Here is a 15,165-nt window from a genome sequence, read left to right as displayed (position 1 = left end):
ATGTTTAGGGGCACCTGGGTGGCTTAGTTGGTTAAGCGTCTGACTTCGGCTCAGGTCACGATCTCACAGTGCATGAGTTCGAGCCCTGCATCAGGCTCTGTGCTGACAGCTCAGAGCCTGGAGCCTGCTTCAGATTCTGTGTCTCCTTCTCTCTCTGCCCCTCCCCCACTCCTGCTTGTGCACGCGTGTGCACTCTCGCGCTCTCTCTCTCTCTCTCTCTCTCTCTCTCTCTCTCTCTCTCTCTCAAAAATAAATAAATATTAGGGGCGCCTGGGTGGCTCAGTCGGTTGAGCGTCTGACTTTGGCTCGGGTCGTGATCTCGCAGTGAGTTCAAGCCCCACGTTGGGCTCTGTGCTGACAGTTTAGAGTCTGGAGCCTGTTTCAGATTCTGTATCTCCCTCTCTCTCTGCCCTCCCCAGCTCATGCTCTCTCTCTCTCTCTCTCTCTCTCTCTCTCTCTCTCTCTGTCAAAAATAAATAAACATTAAAAAAAATTTTTAATAATAAATAAATAGGGGCGCCTGGGTGGCTCAGTCGGTTGAGCGGCAGACTTCGGCTCAGGTCATGATCTCGCGGTCCATGAGTTTGAGCCCCGCATTGGGCTCTGTGCTGACAGCTCAGAGCCTGGAGCCTGTTTCAGACTCTGTGTCTCCCTCTCTCTGACCCTCCCCCGTTCATGCTCTGTCTCTCTCTGTCTCAAAAATAAATAGATGTTAAAAAAAAAAATTAAAAAAATAAATAAATAAATATTTAAAAGATTTAAATAAATAAAATAAAATGTTTAAAAATTTTTGCTTTGCTTCAGATATCCTTAAAGCTAACAAAAATTGGTATCTTCTTTTTTTTAATTTAATTTTATTTTTTTATATCTGGGATAATTTTGCCAGAGGTTATATAGAGAGAATTCAAATTTAAAAAAAAATTTTTCAATGTTTATTTATTATTGAGAGACAGAGAGAGACAGAGCATGAGCATGGGAGGGGCAGAGAGAGGGGAAGACACAGACTCTGAAGTAGGATCCAGGCTCTGAGCCGTCAGCACAGAGCCTGATGCGGAGCTTGAACTCACAAACTGCAAGATCATGACCTGAGCCAACATCGGATGCTTAACCAACTGAGCCACCTAGGAGCCCCAAAAATTGGTAGCTTCTAACTGAAGCAACATATATAGTAATTCTAATGAAAGCACAGACTGTCATGATAATAGGAGAGCCTCTCTGCTTTCTTTTTCATTCTTTCCTCTCACTACTCTGCTTTGCCTTCAACTTACTGCTTATCTTAACCTCCCATCCTCAGATCTTTGTCTTCGCTTTTGAAGGATAAAAAGTATTATGCTGGGTATAGAAAAAAGCTTCTGGCATATTCAAGGTCTTCCCCCCCCAATAAAAAAATGGTTTAATTAATGATTACTACATAATGATAATCTGTGAAAAGCTCCAAGATTAAAATGTACTTATGTTTAGATCTTAACATTTACATTTTATGAGTAACTCTTCTCTTTCATATTTGTTTTCCTCTAAGTAATCTTTCCACTGCTTCAGGAAAAAAAAAAAAATGCAGCATTGGAAAATCCCTCCAAAATTCCCATCAAAATAGGCTACTAACTATATCAACACCCCTCAAGGTCCTAAAAGATGATGACACTGGCATTAACTTCAGAGGGAATTATACTTTAAGAATCCTCTATTAAATGCAGATCAAAATACAGTTATCACTCAGGGCACCCGGATGGCTCAGTAGGTTAAGCACCAGACTTGATTTCAGCTCAGGTCATGATCTCAGGGTTTGTGAGTGGAGCCCCACATCAGGCTCTGTGCTGACAGAGCAGAGCCTGCTTGGGATTGTGTCTCTCCTCTCTTGCTGACCCTCTCCCATTCTCACCCACACGAGTGTGAGCACTCTCTCTCTCAAAATAAATAAATAAACATTAAAAATAATATTTTTAGGGGTGCCTGGATGGCTCAGTTGGTTAAGCATCCAACTCTTGGTTTCAGCTCAGGTCATAATCTCACAGTTTGTGGGTTCAAGCCCTGCATCAGGGCTTGGGATTCTCTGTCTTTGTCCCTCCTCTATCTGTACTCTCTCTCTCTCTCTCTCAAAATGAACTAAATTAAAAAAAAATTTTTTTTTTCATACAGTTATCATTCACCAGTGACTTACATACCCTAAATATTTTAAAAACAACTAATCGGGGTGCCTGGGTGGCTTGGTCGGTTAAGTGTCCGACTTCAGCTCAGGTCATGATCTCACAGTCCGTGGGTTCGAGCCCTGCGTCAGACTCTGTGCTGACAGCTCAGAGCCTGGAGGCTGTTTCATATTCTGTGTTTCCCTCTCTCTCTGCCCCTCCCCGTTCATGCTCTGTGTCTCTCTGTCTCAAAAATAAATAAATGTTAAAAAAAAATTTTTTTAAACAACTAATTATCCATCAAAATATAAACTGTAGGGGCGCCTGGGTGGCTCAGTCGGTTGAGCGTCCGACTTCGGCTCAGGTCATGATCTCGCGGTCCGTGAGTTCAAGCCCCGCGTCGGGCTCTGGGCTGATGGCTCAGAGCCTGGAGCCTGCTTCCGATTCTGTGTCTCCCTCTCTCTCTGATCCTCCCCCATTCATGCTCTGTCTCTCTCTGTCTCAAAAATAAATAAATGTTAAAAAAAAAAATTTAAAAAAAAAATATATATATATAAACTGTAAAGTTAACTTTGGAAACAAAATAACCTGCCTCCTTATACATTATTATTTACTAGAATTGTAGCTAACATGAAAAGGAATTAAAATGAAGTATATTATATTGTAAAAGTACTGCATTAATTTTCTACCATTATTAGAATAATCCTCAAGTGTTAACAGTATACCGTCATCTAGAATATTATTAACCAAGGTAGTTGAAACAAAAACTAAATTATACTCACTCTGAGCGGAGCCGGGCTTCCATACCATCTGGTAGAAAAAGTTTTATTGTAGAAACAATACACCCATGGGTAACTGGTTAAAAAAACAAATAAGATGGATAAAGTAATTTTTTAAAAATACAAACCTTCACATCTCTCATATTCAAACATATATTTTATTCTTAAATGTAATAACTTCCAGGAAAGAAAAAAATCTGGTGGCTTAATGACAATATTTATTCCCCTGGAGAAAGTCCCCTCTATTCATTCTGAATCACAGTTGCAAGGCAGAATTACAGAGAGAATTGTTAAGTCCTAGCCTCCAATGCTGTGACAGTCCATAAAAGGTCAGTTGAATACACGGAAATACAATTGAGGTCAGGAAATGCACTTTCTCTGCCATCTGTTGGCATCAAAACCTAACTCCAACTATTCCCCAATTTAGAAGTTAGCCCTAGTTTCTAGTTCTCCTGTCCTCAACCTGTAACTTCTACCCACGCCTCACAAAACTCTAACATCCTGCATAATACAGCTTGAAATATGCCACTCAATTCCCCATTTGATGAGTGAGAAAACCAAGACCTCAGACAAGTGAGACTGCTTCTTGAACTCTGTTATTAAGTATCAGAGATTTTGGTAGAGCTCAAGTCTGAGGTTTCCAGTTCAGTATCTAAAATTGTGGTTCTGTATTCTTGGTGCTTTTTCTTCCTTCACCCCCAAACATTTTTATATAACATTACAGCACTCACTTTATAGACAATTTCTTACTGTTCCTTCTTACTTCCTCCTCTTCCTTCTGAGGATTTCAAGAGACAAAACCCCCCAAAAGCAGCATTTATACAGAGCTTCTCTTTTTATATGGGCTTTGCAGAAAAAAACTTTTTTGCTGGTTTAAGGTTGATGGCTTTTTATGTCTCTGTCCTTCAGAGATTACATCTTCCAGGGTTAGGGTTCAAAGAGTTATTTAGTGTACCAAAATCTAATTTAAAAGCTAATGCATAATATACTGTATATGCATAATTTACTGTGTCATGATTAGGGCGGTGGCAATTATAGGACTGTATACATTTGTCAAAACTCAGTGGGTTGTGCTTGTAAAACTGGTGTTGCAAGTAAATTATATTTCAATGAAACTTATTAAGAATAGAGCTAATGCATTTAGGTACAGGTAAATCATTAAGTGCTCAAACCCATGAATCATCAAGATGATCTTATAAACATGGATATTATTCTGACATCTGGAAATACACAGTAAACTTAAGAAATTTAGCATAGTTTACTCAATTTTCATTAACTTATTATTGAAAAGTGCTAACACAAATCAGGAACCATCTATGGGACAGGCTTCTAAACTGCCTAACACAGCAATCACAGCCCTGAAACATTGGGCTCCTTCCTTCCTTTCAGGCCTCATCCTCCATCCTGCTACCAAAAACACCCTGTGCAAGACTTTTCACAACTCCATGCACTTTACAAGCTGTTCTGTCAGTGATGTCCTTTATCCCTTTGCCTCCATAACCAAATGCCACTTATCCATTCAGCTCAGACATTCTACTTCCTTCACCAAACTCAGTATCTGAGTTAGAGGTCCCCCAAAGTCTCCTATATCTACTTCTTATAATACTGAACACATTGCATTATGAATATTTACCATTTATACAACTATTGTCTCACCAGTTAGAGTCAACTCTGTGACAGGAACAAGGATTGGTTGCTTTTCACTTTTTAAATCCTGTACTAGGGAGAGTTATCTGGTACAAACTAGGCATTTAATAAATGGTTACTGAATATGCCAAAGCACATGTCTGGTTAATATTTTACAGCTTTAATTACCAGGGGTGAAGACATCTCTTACTTTGAGGACAGTAGGGTTCACCTACACTTTCAAGAACCACCTAACTCCCTCCTTTTCCTGGCAGAACATAGGAAGAGACAGATTCATCCCAGCTCTACGGCTCTCCCAGAGATTTACTATAAACAGGTTACAATAAATACACGAGCACAATACAAGAAGATCCAAGAGTACTGACACCTGACCAATATATTTATTAAATTGGTAATGAAGTCTAAAAAAATAGGTGTAGTGAGTTAATAGAATAAAACTGCAGTGCCAGAGCTGACAAGCTGTGATATATTACATCAGAATCTCCATTGCTCAGACTTATTTTTTTTTTAATTTTTTTTATTACATTTATTTATTTTTGAGAGACAGAGTGAGACAGAGCACGAGTGGGGGCAGGGTGGAGAGAGAAGGAGACACAGAATCTGAAGCAGACTCCAGGCTCTGAGCTGTCAGCATGAGCCCGATGTGGGGGTCGAACCCACAAACTGTGAGATCATGACCTGAGCCGAAGTTGGATATTTAACCGACTGAGCCACCCAGGCACCCCCCATTGCTCAGATTTATCACCCCAAAGTCCAGCACCTGGACTGACATACAAATGTGTGAGATGAATCAAGGGCTAATACTGATTGGGTAGCACAGGGTTGGTGTACTACTGAAAGCAGTTAAAGATCACGTCTGACTAAGCTGACCATTTAGTCTAGCCAACCCTGCCTTTGAAAAGGTTCTTGTGATAACTAGATGCACAGAACAGTTTTTTTTAATTTGCAACAGACAAGTATTTAAAACTACCTGATAAAAACGTTTTGTTCTAACACTTACATTAATCAACTCTACATAGCAGTATTTCCCAAAATGGAGTGTTAGCAGGTGTTAACAAAAAAGGATTCGGGAGTCAGAAAAGTTTGGGAAATACTTGGTAAAAAGAGATGGAAAGAATTTTTTTTTTTTTTTTACAAGTCTTTCACAGAGCTTAAAGGACTTTTTGTCCATCATGAGGCTCTAAAAGTAAGATGCATTTTCCAAGCTTATTTGACCATTGAGCATCCCTGGCCCCTGTTTTCAGAACACTTAACACAGGAACTAATATTAGGGTATTTTATATACGATATGTACAGTATTATAAAAAGATACTTTGGAAAAGTACTGCTGTAAAATATTCTATGAAGTACTTTGTAAACAAATTTCACTCAAAATTCACTCAGAAACATTATTTACCATATTTACAAGATTCAAAGACAAAATTAATTGTAAAACACACAATTTAAAAGTTTCTTGGGCAGACTAAGGAGGCCACAGGATCACTGTCACATTAAATACAAGCACCCATTGCTTTTTAAAAGTTTGTGTTACATTACTTTGCATCTATGAAAAACCTACATTAGTACCTGTTTTCCTAACTGAAAGAAATAACTGGAAAGGATTTTAGCTAATTATGAAAATCAAAGTGTAAGCAGCATTCAGCATTTGTTTTGCAACAAGCTGTTAACAGAGGTAGTAAGAACACTCCCACAAAGCTCCTTCCCCACAAACTGTACTCAGCAGCTCAGTATTGAACTGCCATAACTTTGAACTGTGTCTGTGAGCATCTGTACTTAATCTCAGTTTATTTTGTGCATCTATTAGCAAGATATGTCCTAAGGTAACAGAAAAGCCTAAGAGAGGTTACTTTTTGGGTCTGGGAACTCTAAAAACTCTTTCCACATAAATTCATGGTAATTGCTTCTTTACGCCATTTTGAAAAGGTTTCATAGGAATGCACTTTTTTTCTGACAGCAAGGGAACCTGTATGCATATGCATTATAAGCTACATGTAAATTTCAGAAATGTTAAAACATGAAAAACAGATGTGTCTGAATCAAAGAAATAAGGTATCTATGGAGAAAAATCTGCAATTACTTGTAGTTGTGAGACTTTATTAAAAATCAAAATGAAGACTACCCAAGCTGTCGTTTGTGGGTTTTTATCTCTAGTATCTTACACAGATTATTTTGCTTTTGAGTTAATATATTTACTTTACGGTATGAAGTCAGCCTTTTCTATTGCCTCTTCACACAAACATCACTTTAAAGACCCATGTTCACTGTGATTAGTTTAAAAAGCTGTTTAAGGCCCTGGACTGGGAGACTGAAACTTCTGGGATATGTTGTAGTCTGGTTCTATCTCTATTCCTGCACTGAGTAGGAAGATCAACACTACTCTATATTTGAGTAGTTTGAGAGACCTTTTTTTTTAATGTTTATTTATTTATTTTGAGAGAGAGAGAGAGTGAGGAGAGTGGGGGAAGGGGAGAGGGAGAGAGGGAGAGGGAGGGGGAGAGGGAGGGAGAGAGGGGGAGAGTGAGAGAGACAGAGAGGGAGAGTGACAGAGAGCAGAGAGAGAGAGAGAGAGAGAGAGAGAGAGAGAGAGAGAGTAAGTGAGAGAATGAGAATCCCAAGCAGGCTCCACACCCAGTGCACAGAGCCTGATGCAGGGCTTGATCCCACAACAGTGAGATCATGACCTGAGCTGATACCAAGAGTCAGATGCTTAACCGAATGAGCCACCCAGACACCCCTGGAAGATCTGTTGAAATGACTGGAAGTAACAGGAAGAAGACCAAAGAAGTACAAGAAACATTTATAAAACCAAGACCTAAATGAGAGGTGTTAACATTTCCAAACTGGGGAATAATTTGTTTAATTGTCTTTTGACTGCAATCTAAGATAAAAGAGTTCCCAAACTTTCATTCCTGAATTTTTCCCTTCATAAAGCTTTCGACTTAAAGATTTTTTTTTAAGTCAGAAAAGAGGTAGGGAAAGTTCGCTGAAGAGACAAGTAACATTAATTCTAAAGAACTTTTTTTGTATTGATATTCTATCATTCTGTCTTCACTTGTGAGCTGGAGTACAGTAACAAAAAGCTGTCCCTCCTCAACTAATTGTATATGCCAGGAATAATTTCTATAGGAAAGGTTGCATACATGGTTTATGCCTTCTCTTTATTCACTTGTTTTCAGAATGGTTTGTCTAGGCTTCCAAGGGTGATCAAATCTTTTTGCCTTCTTGTATTATTTAAATTCATGGATTTAAGCACATTTGATATATTTCAATCCACCATTGTTATTATTTGATGTGCAAACTGTCCCATCTTTGATCTACCAGTCCTACCAGTCTTAGATAGCTTCACTGCTTTATAATATGACAGAATCTTCTAGGCTCACCCTGTACATTTCCTGCCTAGACTCAGAGTCAGCTGTTTCTCCCAGAAATCCCGTTTTTAGCTATTTATTTGGTAGGAAAAATCCTTTCTCTGTGCATGTGAATTCATTTGCAGTTTTATTTCTCTAGCATACAATGGAGCAATACTTACTGTTGGTTTACTTTTTGATTTATGCACAAGGAGTAGTGGTTCTTTGGCTTTACTTATTTGCTAAATATTCAGTGAGAATCTGCTGGCTACAAAGCAGTATGCTGGTAAAGCCGGGGAAAACCAACATGATTATGACTAGGTCCTTGTCCTCGAGGAGATTTCAATTTATTTTGTAGAGAGAACAAGAAGTATCTAACCTAACAACCAAGGGGGACATTTTTCACAAATGCTATAAGAGGTATACTATGGGAATTTGGAATGGACAAGGGCAGGGGAAGGATTTATTAAAAAGGCTAAAAAAAAAAAAAAAAAAAAAAAAAGATTTCAAAAACTGGAAACGGAAGGAAAGGCTGAGAGAACGGCCTGAGCAAAGACACAGAAAGAGTAGGATGTAACAGCTGGAGGAGACTTGAGAGAGCAGGGGAAGAATACATTTCAAGGCCCTCTAGGTGCCAGGCCCCAGGCTAATTACACAATACATGTTAACTACTTACAACAAACCATGCAGATAGTCATTTTTATGTCTTATATGACAGATGAGACAGATAAGACAAGGTCAAAGAGGCTAAAGTTAACTTGCTTGAGATCATACCTTCGGCAAGTGGCAGTGCCAGGATTCAAAAGAATCTTTTCTATACACCATCTTACCTCTATTTTAGTTTAACAGCTTACCATATATTCAAGAAAGTAATGGGAAACAAAATAAAAACTCTGAACTGAATCTATATTTTTGAGGGCCTCAAGTGTACAATTACGCATTTCAGACTTTATTGTACAGTATGGCACAGCCTTCTACAAGGAGAATGCCAAAAGTGTAACAGAAGGATATGTTGGAGGCAATGGATTGGCAGAGTATGGCAGTGAGAAGGGGAGAGCTAGTGTAACACCTGAGGTTGGCACCAGGAGAAACAAGTAGGAGCAGGGAAAGGGGACAAATGACCTGGATGGCACAGCTGCTAGAGGTAAGAGACAAGATTCAAAAAAATACCAGGATTCTGAGTGTTTGAGAGAATGATGGAATAATACAAGAAATTGGGAAATCAGTAGAATGTTCTAGTTTGAAGGGGAAATTAAGCTATGTACAGGGTAATCATAAGGGGCTCGAGGACAAGGGAAAGCATATAACACAGCTGCTGCCAGAAACTTAATTGAACAGGGTTCTTAAACCTAGTTTCCAAAAGAACAACCAAGGCTTTTAAAAAATAGGTATGTTCAGAAGAGACTCATAAATATGGAGAACAAACAGAGGGTTACTGGAGGGGGTGTAGGAGGGGGGATGGGCTAAATGGGTAAGGGGCACTAAGGAATCTACTTCTGAAATCATTGTTGCACTATATGCTAACTAATTTGGATGTAAATTTTAAAAAATAAAAAATAAAATAAAATAAATAGGTATGTTCAGGGGCACTTGGGTGGCTCAGTCGGCTAAGCTGCTGACTCAGTTTCAGCTCAGGTCATGATCTTACAGTTCGGGGGATCAAGCCCCACAGTGAGCTCCTTGCTGACAGCATGGAGCCTGCCTGGGATTCTCTCTCCATCTCTCTCTGCCCCTCCCCTATGCATGCACATTTTCTCTCTCTCTCAAAATAAATAAGTAAAAAAATAGGTATGTTCAGTCTCCACACCTTGCAAATCTTCTTCTTAGGACTGAAGAGTGGGATCCAGATATCCATAGTTTTAAAAGTTCTGCAGGTAATTGTGGTGCAGATAATTCCTGGGTCGAGAATCCACTTTTTACTTTATTTTATTTATTTTATGTTTTTATTCTTGAGAGAGAGACAGAGTGTGAATAGGGGAGGGGCAGAGAGAGAGGGAGACACAGGATCCAAAGCAGGCTCCAGGCTCTGAGCTGTTGGTGCACAGCCCAACGTGGGGCTTGAACTCACGGACTGTGAGATCATGACCCGAGCTGAAGTCAGACGCTTAACCAACTGAGCCACCCAGGTACCCTGAGAATCCACTTTTTAAATGAACAAAAGAAGACTGCCATGCCATCAGAAAGATTCTCTTAGTCACCCCAGCAAATCTGGCACAGTCTCTGCTGAATCAGCTTTGTGACTTTCCCTAGCAGCTAGAAAGTGAAGGAAGTAAAGCTTCTGGTGAAAGTTACCAAAAGCTAGGAATGAACAAGGACAGCAAAACTAAGAGTGAAGGGGCAGTCTAGAAGTTAGTAAGAATTGAAATGGCCAATGACAGGTTTGAAAGGACAGACAGGTAAAGGAGCCTGGGGCTGCAGCTACTGAGAAAGAGAGGTAGACTTAATGGCAAGAGATGGTACAGGTGCCTGGCAAAGGTTTTGTTAATAGTAAAAGTACCTGTCCCAGAGATGAGAACTTTGTACACACTTTACCAACATTCACACTGAACATCATACCATAAACCTTGAGGTAGGTAGTAGTATCAAGAGTCCCATTTTATTAGATGAATAAAGTTTAGATAGGTTAAAGAGAGGTAACTGAGTCACAGCAAAATAAAAAGGGTTGTGGGAAACAAGAAGGTTGCCAGTTTCTGATCCTCATATTAAGCTTCTGGGTTAGGAGGAAGGTTGTCAAAATCTTAGTTGAGATAAGGTGGTAGAAAGAACTTTTGTAACATGGTAGAATAAGATTCACAAGACATTTTAAAATTTATTAACCAGTATGTGCCAGGTTGAGCACGGGGATTCCACAGTGAAGACAGACACACTGCCTGTTCTTGTGCAGCTTACAGTTTAGTGAGGGAGGCAAACACACAGAGGGGAGTGTAGTGTGCAAAAGGGACATGAAAAGGCACCTTTTCCAGCCTAGAAAAGTTTCTAGCCAAAGGAAAAAGCATGTGCAAGGGCTTGAAGACCAGAAAAGACAAGGCCTATTGTGGGGAGTAAAAGTAATTGAGGGCAGTTTGAGCACAATGCAAAAGGAAGACACCACTGACCTTGCTCATACTAGGCCCCTTGCTCACAGGGGCTTACCTATGAACAGATATTGGTGAAGTAGACCTCGGTGATGAACTGAGTGCAGTTATATGTCAAGTTTACAGAACTAACTGGTCCCAACCTTTGCAGCAGAGGGTTACTGAAATGTTACATGACCCAGAAAACTCATGCCCTGTCTGAGCAGTTTGTGAGTTTGGGAACAGAGGAATAGCTAGCACTGGGTTCCTAAGGCCCCGATTCCAGGAAAATATGATAGGTTGGCTTTCTCTCTTCCTCACTTCCTTAAAAAAAAAAAAAAAAAAAACCTGTTAGAATGTCATCCTATTTGTTTACAATATTTTGTATCTTTAGGGAAGGTTATTTGGACAGTACTGACCAGTGAGTTTTCTTCCTGGAGTCACACTATGTGGAAATCCAAACATCAAAATCAGCTTGTTTTGGAGAGGTTGGAATAGAAGAGACATTAGTATGAATGGGTATGTTCAATGACATCAGGTTCCTATCACCTTTTTAATAAAATTATGATTTTATACACATACATGTATTAAAAAAACCATTTTCATATATTGTCTATTTTCTGAAATTTCCTTTTATACATACATTATTTTATATATATACATAAATGTCACAGGAAGTGGAAGGTTTTTAATTGTAGTTTTATTATCCCCACCCTTTTTCATTTGGCTCCATCCTCTTTACTCTTCCTCTCCACCCACTCCAGGACGACTCATAGTAATGACCACACGCATCCCTCCGTGCTTTTTTCCCTATGTTCAAACAATCACATACACATATATGTATACATTTATAGGGATTGGTGAGACTTTAAAAAAAAATTTTTTTTTAACATTTATTCATTTTTTTGAGAGAGAGAGAGAGAGAGAGAGAGACAGAGAGAGAGACAGAGAGAGACAGAGCATGAGCGGGGTAGGGGCAGGGAGAGAGAGAGAGGGAGGCACAGAATCTGAAGCGGGCTCCAGGCTCCGAGCTGTCAGCACAGAGCCCGAAGCCAGGCTCGAACCCACGAACTGTGAGACTGTGACCTGAGCGAAGTCAGCCGCTTAACCAACTGAGCCACCCAGGTGCCCTGAGACTTTTTAAAATAGAAATTATAGCCCGGCTAGCTCAGTCGGTAGAGCATAAGACTCTTAAAATAGAAATTATTAATAGTAATTCTTTTCTCAACAATATATCTTATAGAAATCCCTGCAATTCATATAATCCTAATTTAATCTTTTTAATAGCTACATCACAGGCAATTTTTAAATTATGCTTCCATTGTTTTTCTGTTCTATGCACACTGATGCAAAAAAAATCCTTTCATACATCCTTAAAAACTATTTTGTGATTTCATAATTTTATATCCTTATTATAAATGTATTCAAAAGCACTATGTAGTACTGTTTTGCATTAATTCATGCTTTATGTAAATAGAATTGTACCACACACATCCTTCTGTAATTTGCTTGAGATAATGTTTGAAATTTATCCTTATTGATATGTAAATTTACTTCATACATTTTACACCTGTATAATATTTGCACCATTTTTATTCTATTTTAATTAGAATTCTTACTTTACTTAATTTTTTCTATTCATTCTATTCATTTAAAATTTTTATTAGTAATAACTCCTAAACTTGATCAAATGCCTTTTCTTTTCTTTCTTCTTTTTTTGTTCTTTGTTTGTTTGTTTATTTTGTTTTGTTTTCAGAGTTTGGCTTTATTTTGCAGTAAAGAATTCATTTGGAGCTATATGGAGCCAGACATCATTGAAGTGAAGTCTATGTGAAATCAATACTGCATTGCAGCTTAGTCTGTTGAAGAAGAAAGAGGAAAGAAGAAAAGAAAAGAAAAGAAAAGAAAAGAAAAGAAAAGAAAAGAAAAGAAAAGAAAAGAGAGAAGAAAAGAAAAGAAAAGAAAAGAAAAGAAAAGAAAAGAAAAGAGAGAAGAAAAGAAAAGAAGGAAAGAGAGGGAGGGAGGAGAAAGAAAGAAAGAAAGAAAGAAAGAAAGAAAGAAAGAAAGAGAAAGAAAAAGAAAGAAAAAGAAAGGAAAAAAAAAGAAAGAAAGAGAAAGAAAGAGGGGCACCTGGGTGGCTCAGTCGGTTGAGCTTCCAACTTCAGCTCAGGTCATGATCTCCCAGTCCGTGGGTTCGAGCCCCACGTCAGGCTCTTTGCTGACAGCTCAGAGCCTGGAGCCTACTTCCAATTCTGTGTCTCCCTCTCTCTCTGCCCCTCCCCTGCTCATGCTCTGTCTCTCTCTGTCAAAAATAAACATTTAAAAAAAAATTTTTTTTACAAAAGAAAAGAAAAGGCCTTACAATACAGTATTGATTTCATACACTATACATCATTTGTCAAAAGTTAAGTTTGTCCTAATTAGTTGATAAAATGTACTGCTGTTAGTCTTCCCCCTAGATGTCATTTTTCTTGTGCTTCATTTCCTCAAAGTCAAACTTGGATTTGGTCATCCTCTTACAGATGTCTTTAATGTCATCACAAGTTGTCTCAAAGTGAGTTGGAGCATCGTATGTGCAGGAAATAAAGATATGGCTTTCTGTTCCCAAATCTTTTGGAACAGAGAGGTCAGTGATGCTAACAAATTTCTGTTCAATTGGTTCCAAAAGCTCCAAAGCTGGTCTGATTTCTTTCTCTAGTCCCTCAGTCTCCTCCACTGTACTATGGAGATGTACTTCCCTTGTGCTGCCACATTGTGTGTAGAGGAGATCAAGCAGATGTAGATATGTGACTTCCAATTGACTTGGTTCTGGTGAATGATAATCTGGCAGGGGTTGGCATCCCTGGTGTTCTTGATAGGGTGGCTGAGGATGCAGATAACTCTGATCAGCTGGCCCGCTTTTTCTACCCAGTCTTTCACATAGCTGGGATCACAAATGAGCTGCTTATAGCAAGCAACCTCTTCTTCAGATTTCACACCAATCACTTTTCCATTTTGCAGAATTATCTCTTCAGTGGTTTACTGAAGGTGTAGGTACCACCTACCTACCTGAAGGTGTAGGCACATGAGGTACCACCATAAATAGCACTTAACCCTGCAAATTCTTATGGCAGTTGTCCAAGGTCATAGAGTGGATAAAGGTATGGGCTTTTACCATATCTTGCGAGAGACTTACCGTAAAGTCTATCTATTAATGGTTTCACAACATGGTTGATCTAAATAGTCATCAGTTCTATCAAGTGCCAGGGCATGGCCAGTAAAATCTATGACATCTTGTCCCAAGTCAAATCTCTTGTCAACCTCTCTCATTGCAGTCTTCTTAAGATCAACACTCTCAAAAGTTCTGGGAAGTGACATTTTTTAAACAGTCCCATTTAGCTAGATGCCAGGGCTTCTGCTTCAGTGGAAGGAATCTTGTAGATTTTTTCCTCCCTTATAGACAAAGTTCCTTTCAGTCACTTTGAAATCCAGATAGCGGGTAACTTCTGTATAAAGCAGCATTTTTTTTTTAATTCTTTTAAGTTAATTTTGAGAGAGAAACAGAGAGGGCAAGTGGGGAAGGGGCAGGGAGAGGAGAAGGAGAGAGAGAGAGAGAGAGAGAGAGAGAGAGAGAGAGAGAGAGAGAGAGAGAGAATCTCAAGCAGGCACCGCACTGTCAGCACAGAGTAGGGATCAAACCCACGAACCAAGAGACGACGACCTGAGCTGAAACCAAGAGTTGGACACCTAACTGACAGAGCCACCCAGGTGCCCACGTATAAAGCACCATCATAACCAGCTAACCATTGGCCATAAGGAACTTAGGAATTAAGACATTATTCCAGTCTCTTCCTCTCCCCATTAATGCTGGTGGTGCTCCAGTATTTTAAATCTTCTATAGAAATCTTCCAGAGGTGTTATAGATGTACTTTCTCCTCCTTAATATAGGTTTTTATCAATGTGAAGAATTTTCTTTTCATTCCCTGATGTTACACCTGACAGGATATATTCCATCAGGCCAGTGCCCAGCATGATCACAGTTCACATCTTACTCCTCATTCATGGCAAGGGGAGGGCAGGGACCAACACCCAAGGAAAGGAGAAAGCACAGGGACTCTAGGGGCCAGGGGCTATAAGGCCACCCTAAAGTGATATGGGAAGTGCTCAGGCTCCTCAGAGCCTGACAGGAAAGGGAAGCCAGGGCTAGAGGTAAAATGGAGCTGGAGAGGAGGGAGGC

At 39.4% G+C, this 15,165-nt stretch overlaps 1 protein-coding gene, 1 long non-coding RNA gene and 1 pseudogene across 33 annotated transcripts in view; all 3 read right to left on the bottom strand.

The window, feature by feature from the left end:
- SLMAP (sarcolemma associated protein) overlaps positions 1-15,165 on the bottom strand; it is a 150,793-nt gene that overhangs the window by 66,935 nt on the left and 68,693 nt on the right. For all 32 annotated transcript variants that reach the window (XM_019823363.2, XM_019823352.2, XM_019823404.2 and 29 more), the window contains exon 3: positions 2,906-2,978. In XM_019823363.2, the coding sequence (XP_019678922.1) occupies positions 2,906-2,978 (73 nt within the window). The remainder of the gene's footprint in view (positions 1-2,905; positions 2,979-15,165) is intronic.
- Positions 10,686-11,874, bottom strand: LOC123383727. Its single transcript, XR_006593795.1, has 2 exons — positions 11,369-11,874; positions 10,686-11,273 (listed from the first exon to the last, which is right to left on the bottom strand). It is a non-coding gene; the product is annotated as an uncharacterized LOC123383727 (long non-coding RNA).
- LOC101098363 lies at positions 13,393-14,969 on the bottom strand (annotated as a pseudogene).

This window comes from Felis catus, chromosome A2, assembly GCF_018350175.1.
Source record: "Felis catus isolate Fca126 chromosome A2, F.catus_Fca126_mat1.0, whole genome shotgun sequence".
Taxonomy (NCBI): Eukaryota; Metazoa; Chordata; class Mammalia; order Carnivora; family Felidae; genus Felis; species Felis catus.
Note: the sequence above shows the minus strand (reverse complement) of the source record. Positions and strands in the feature narration are given on the sequence as shown.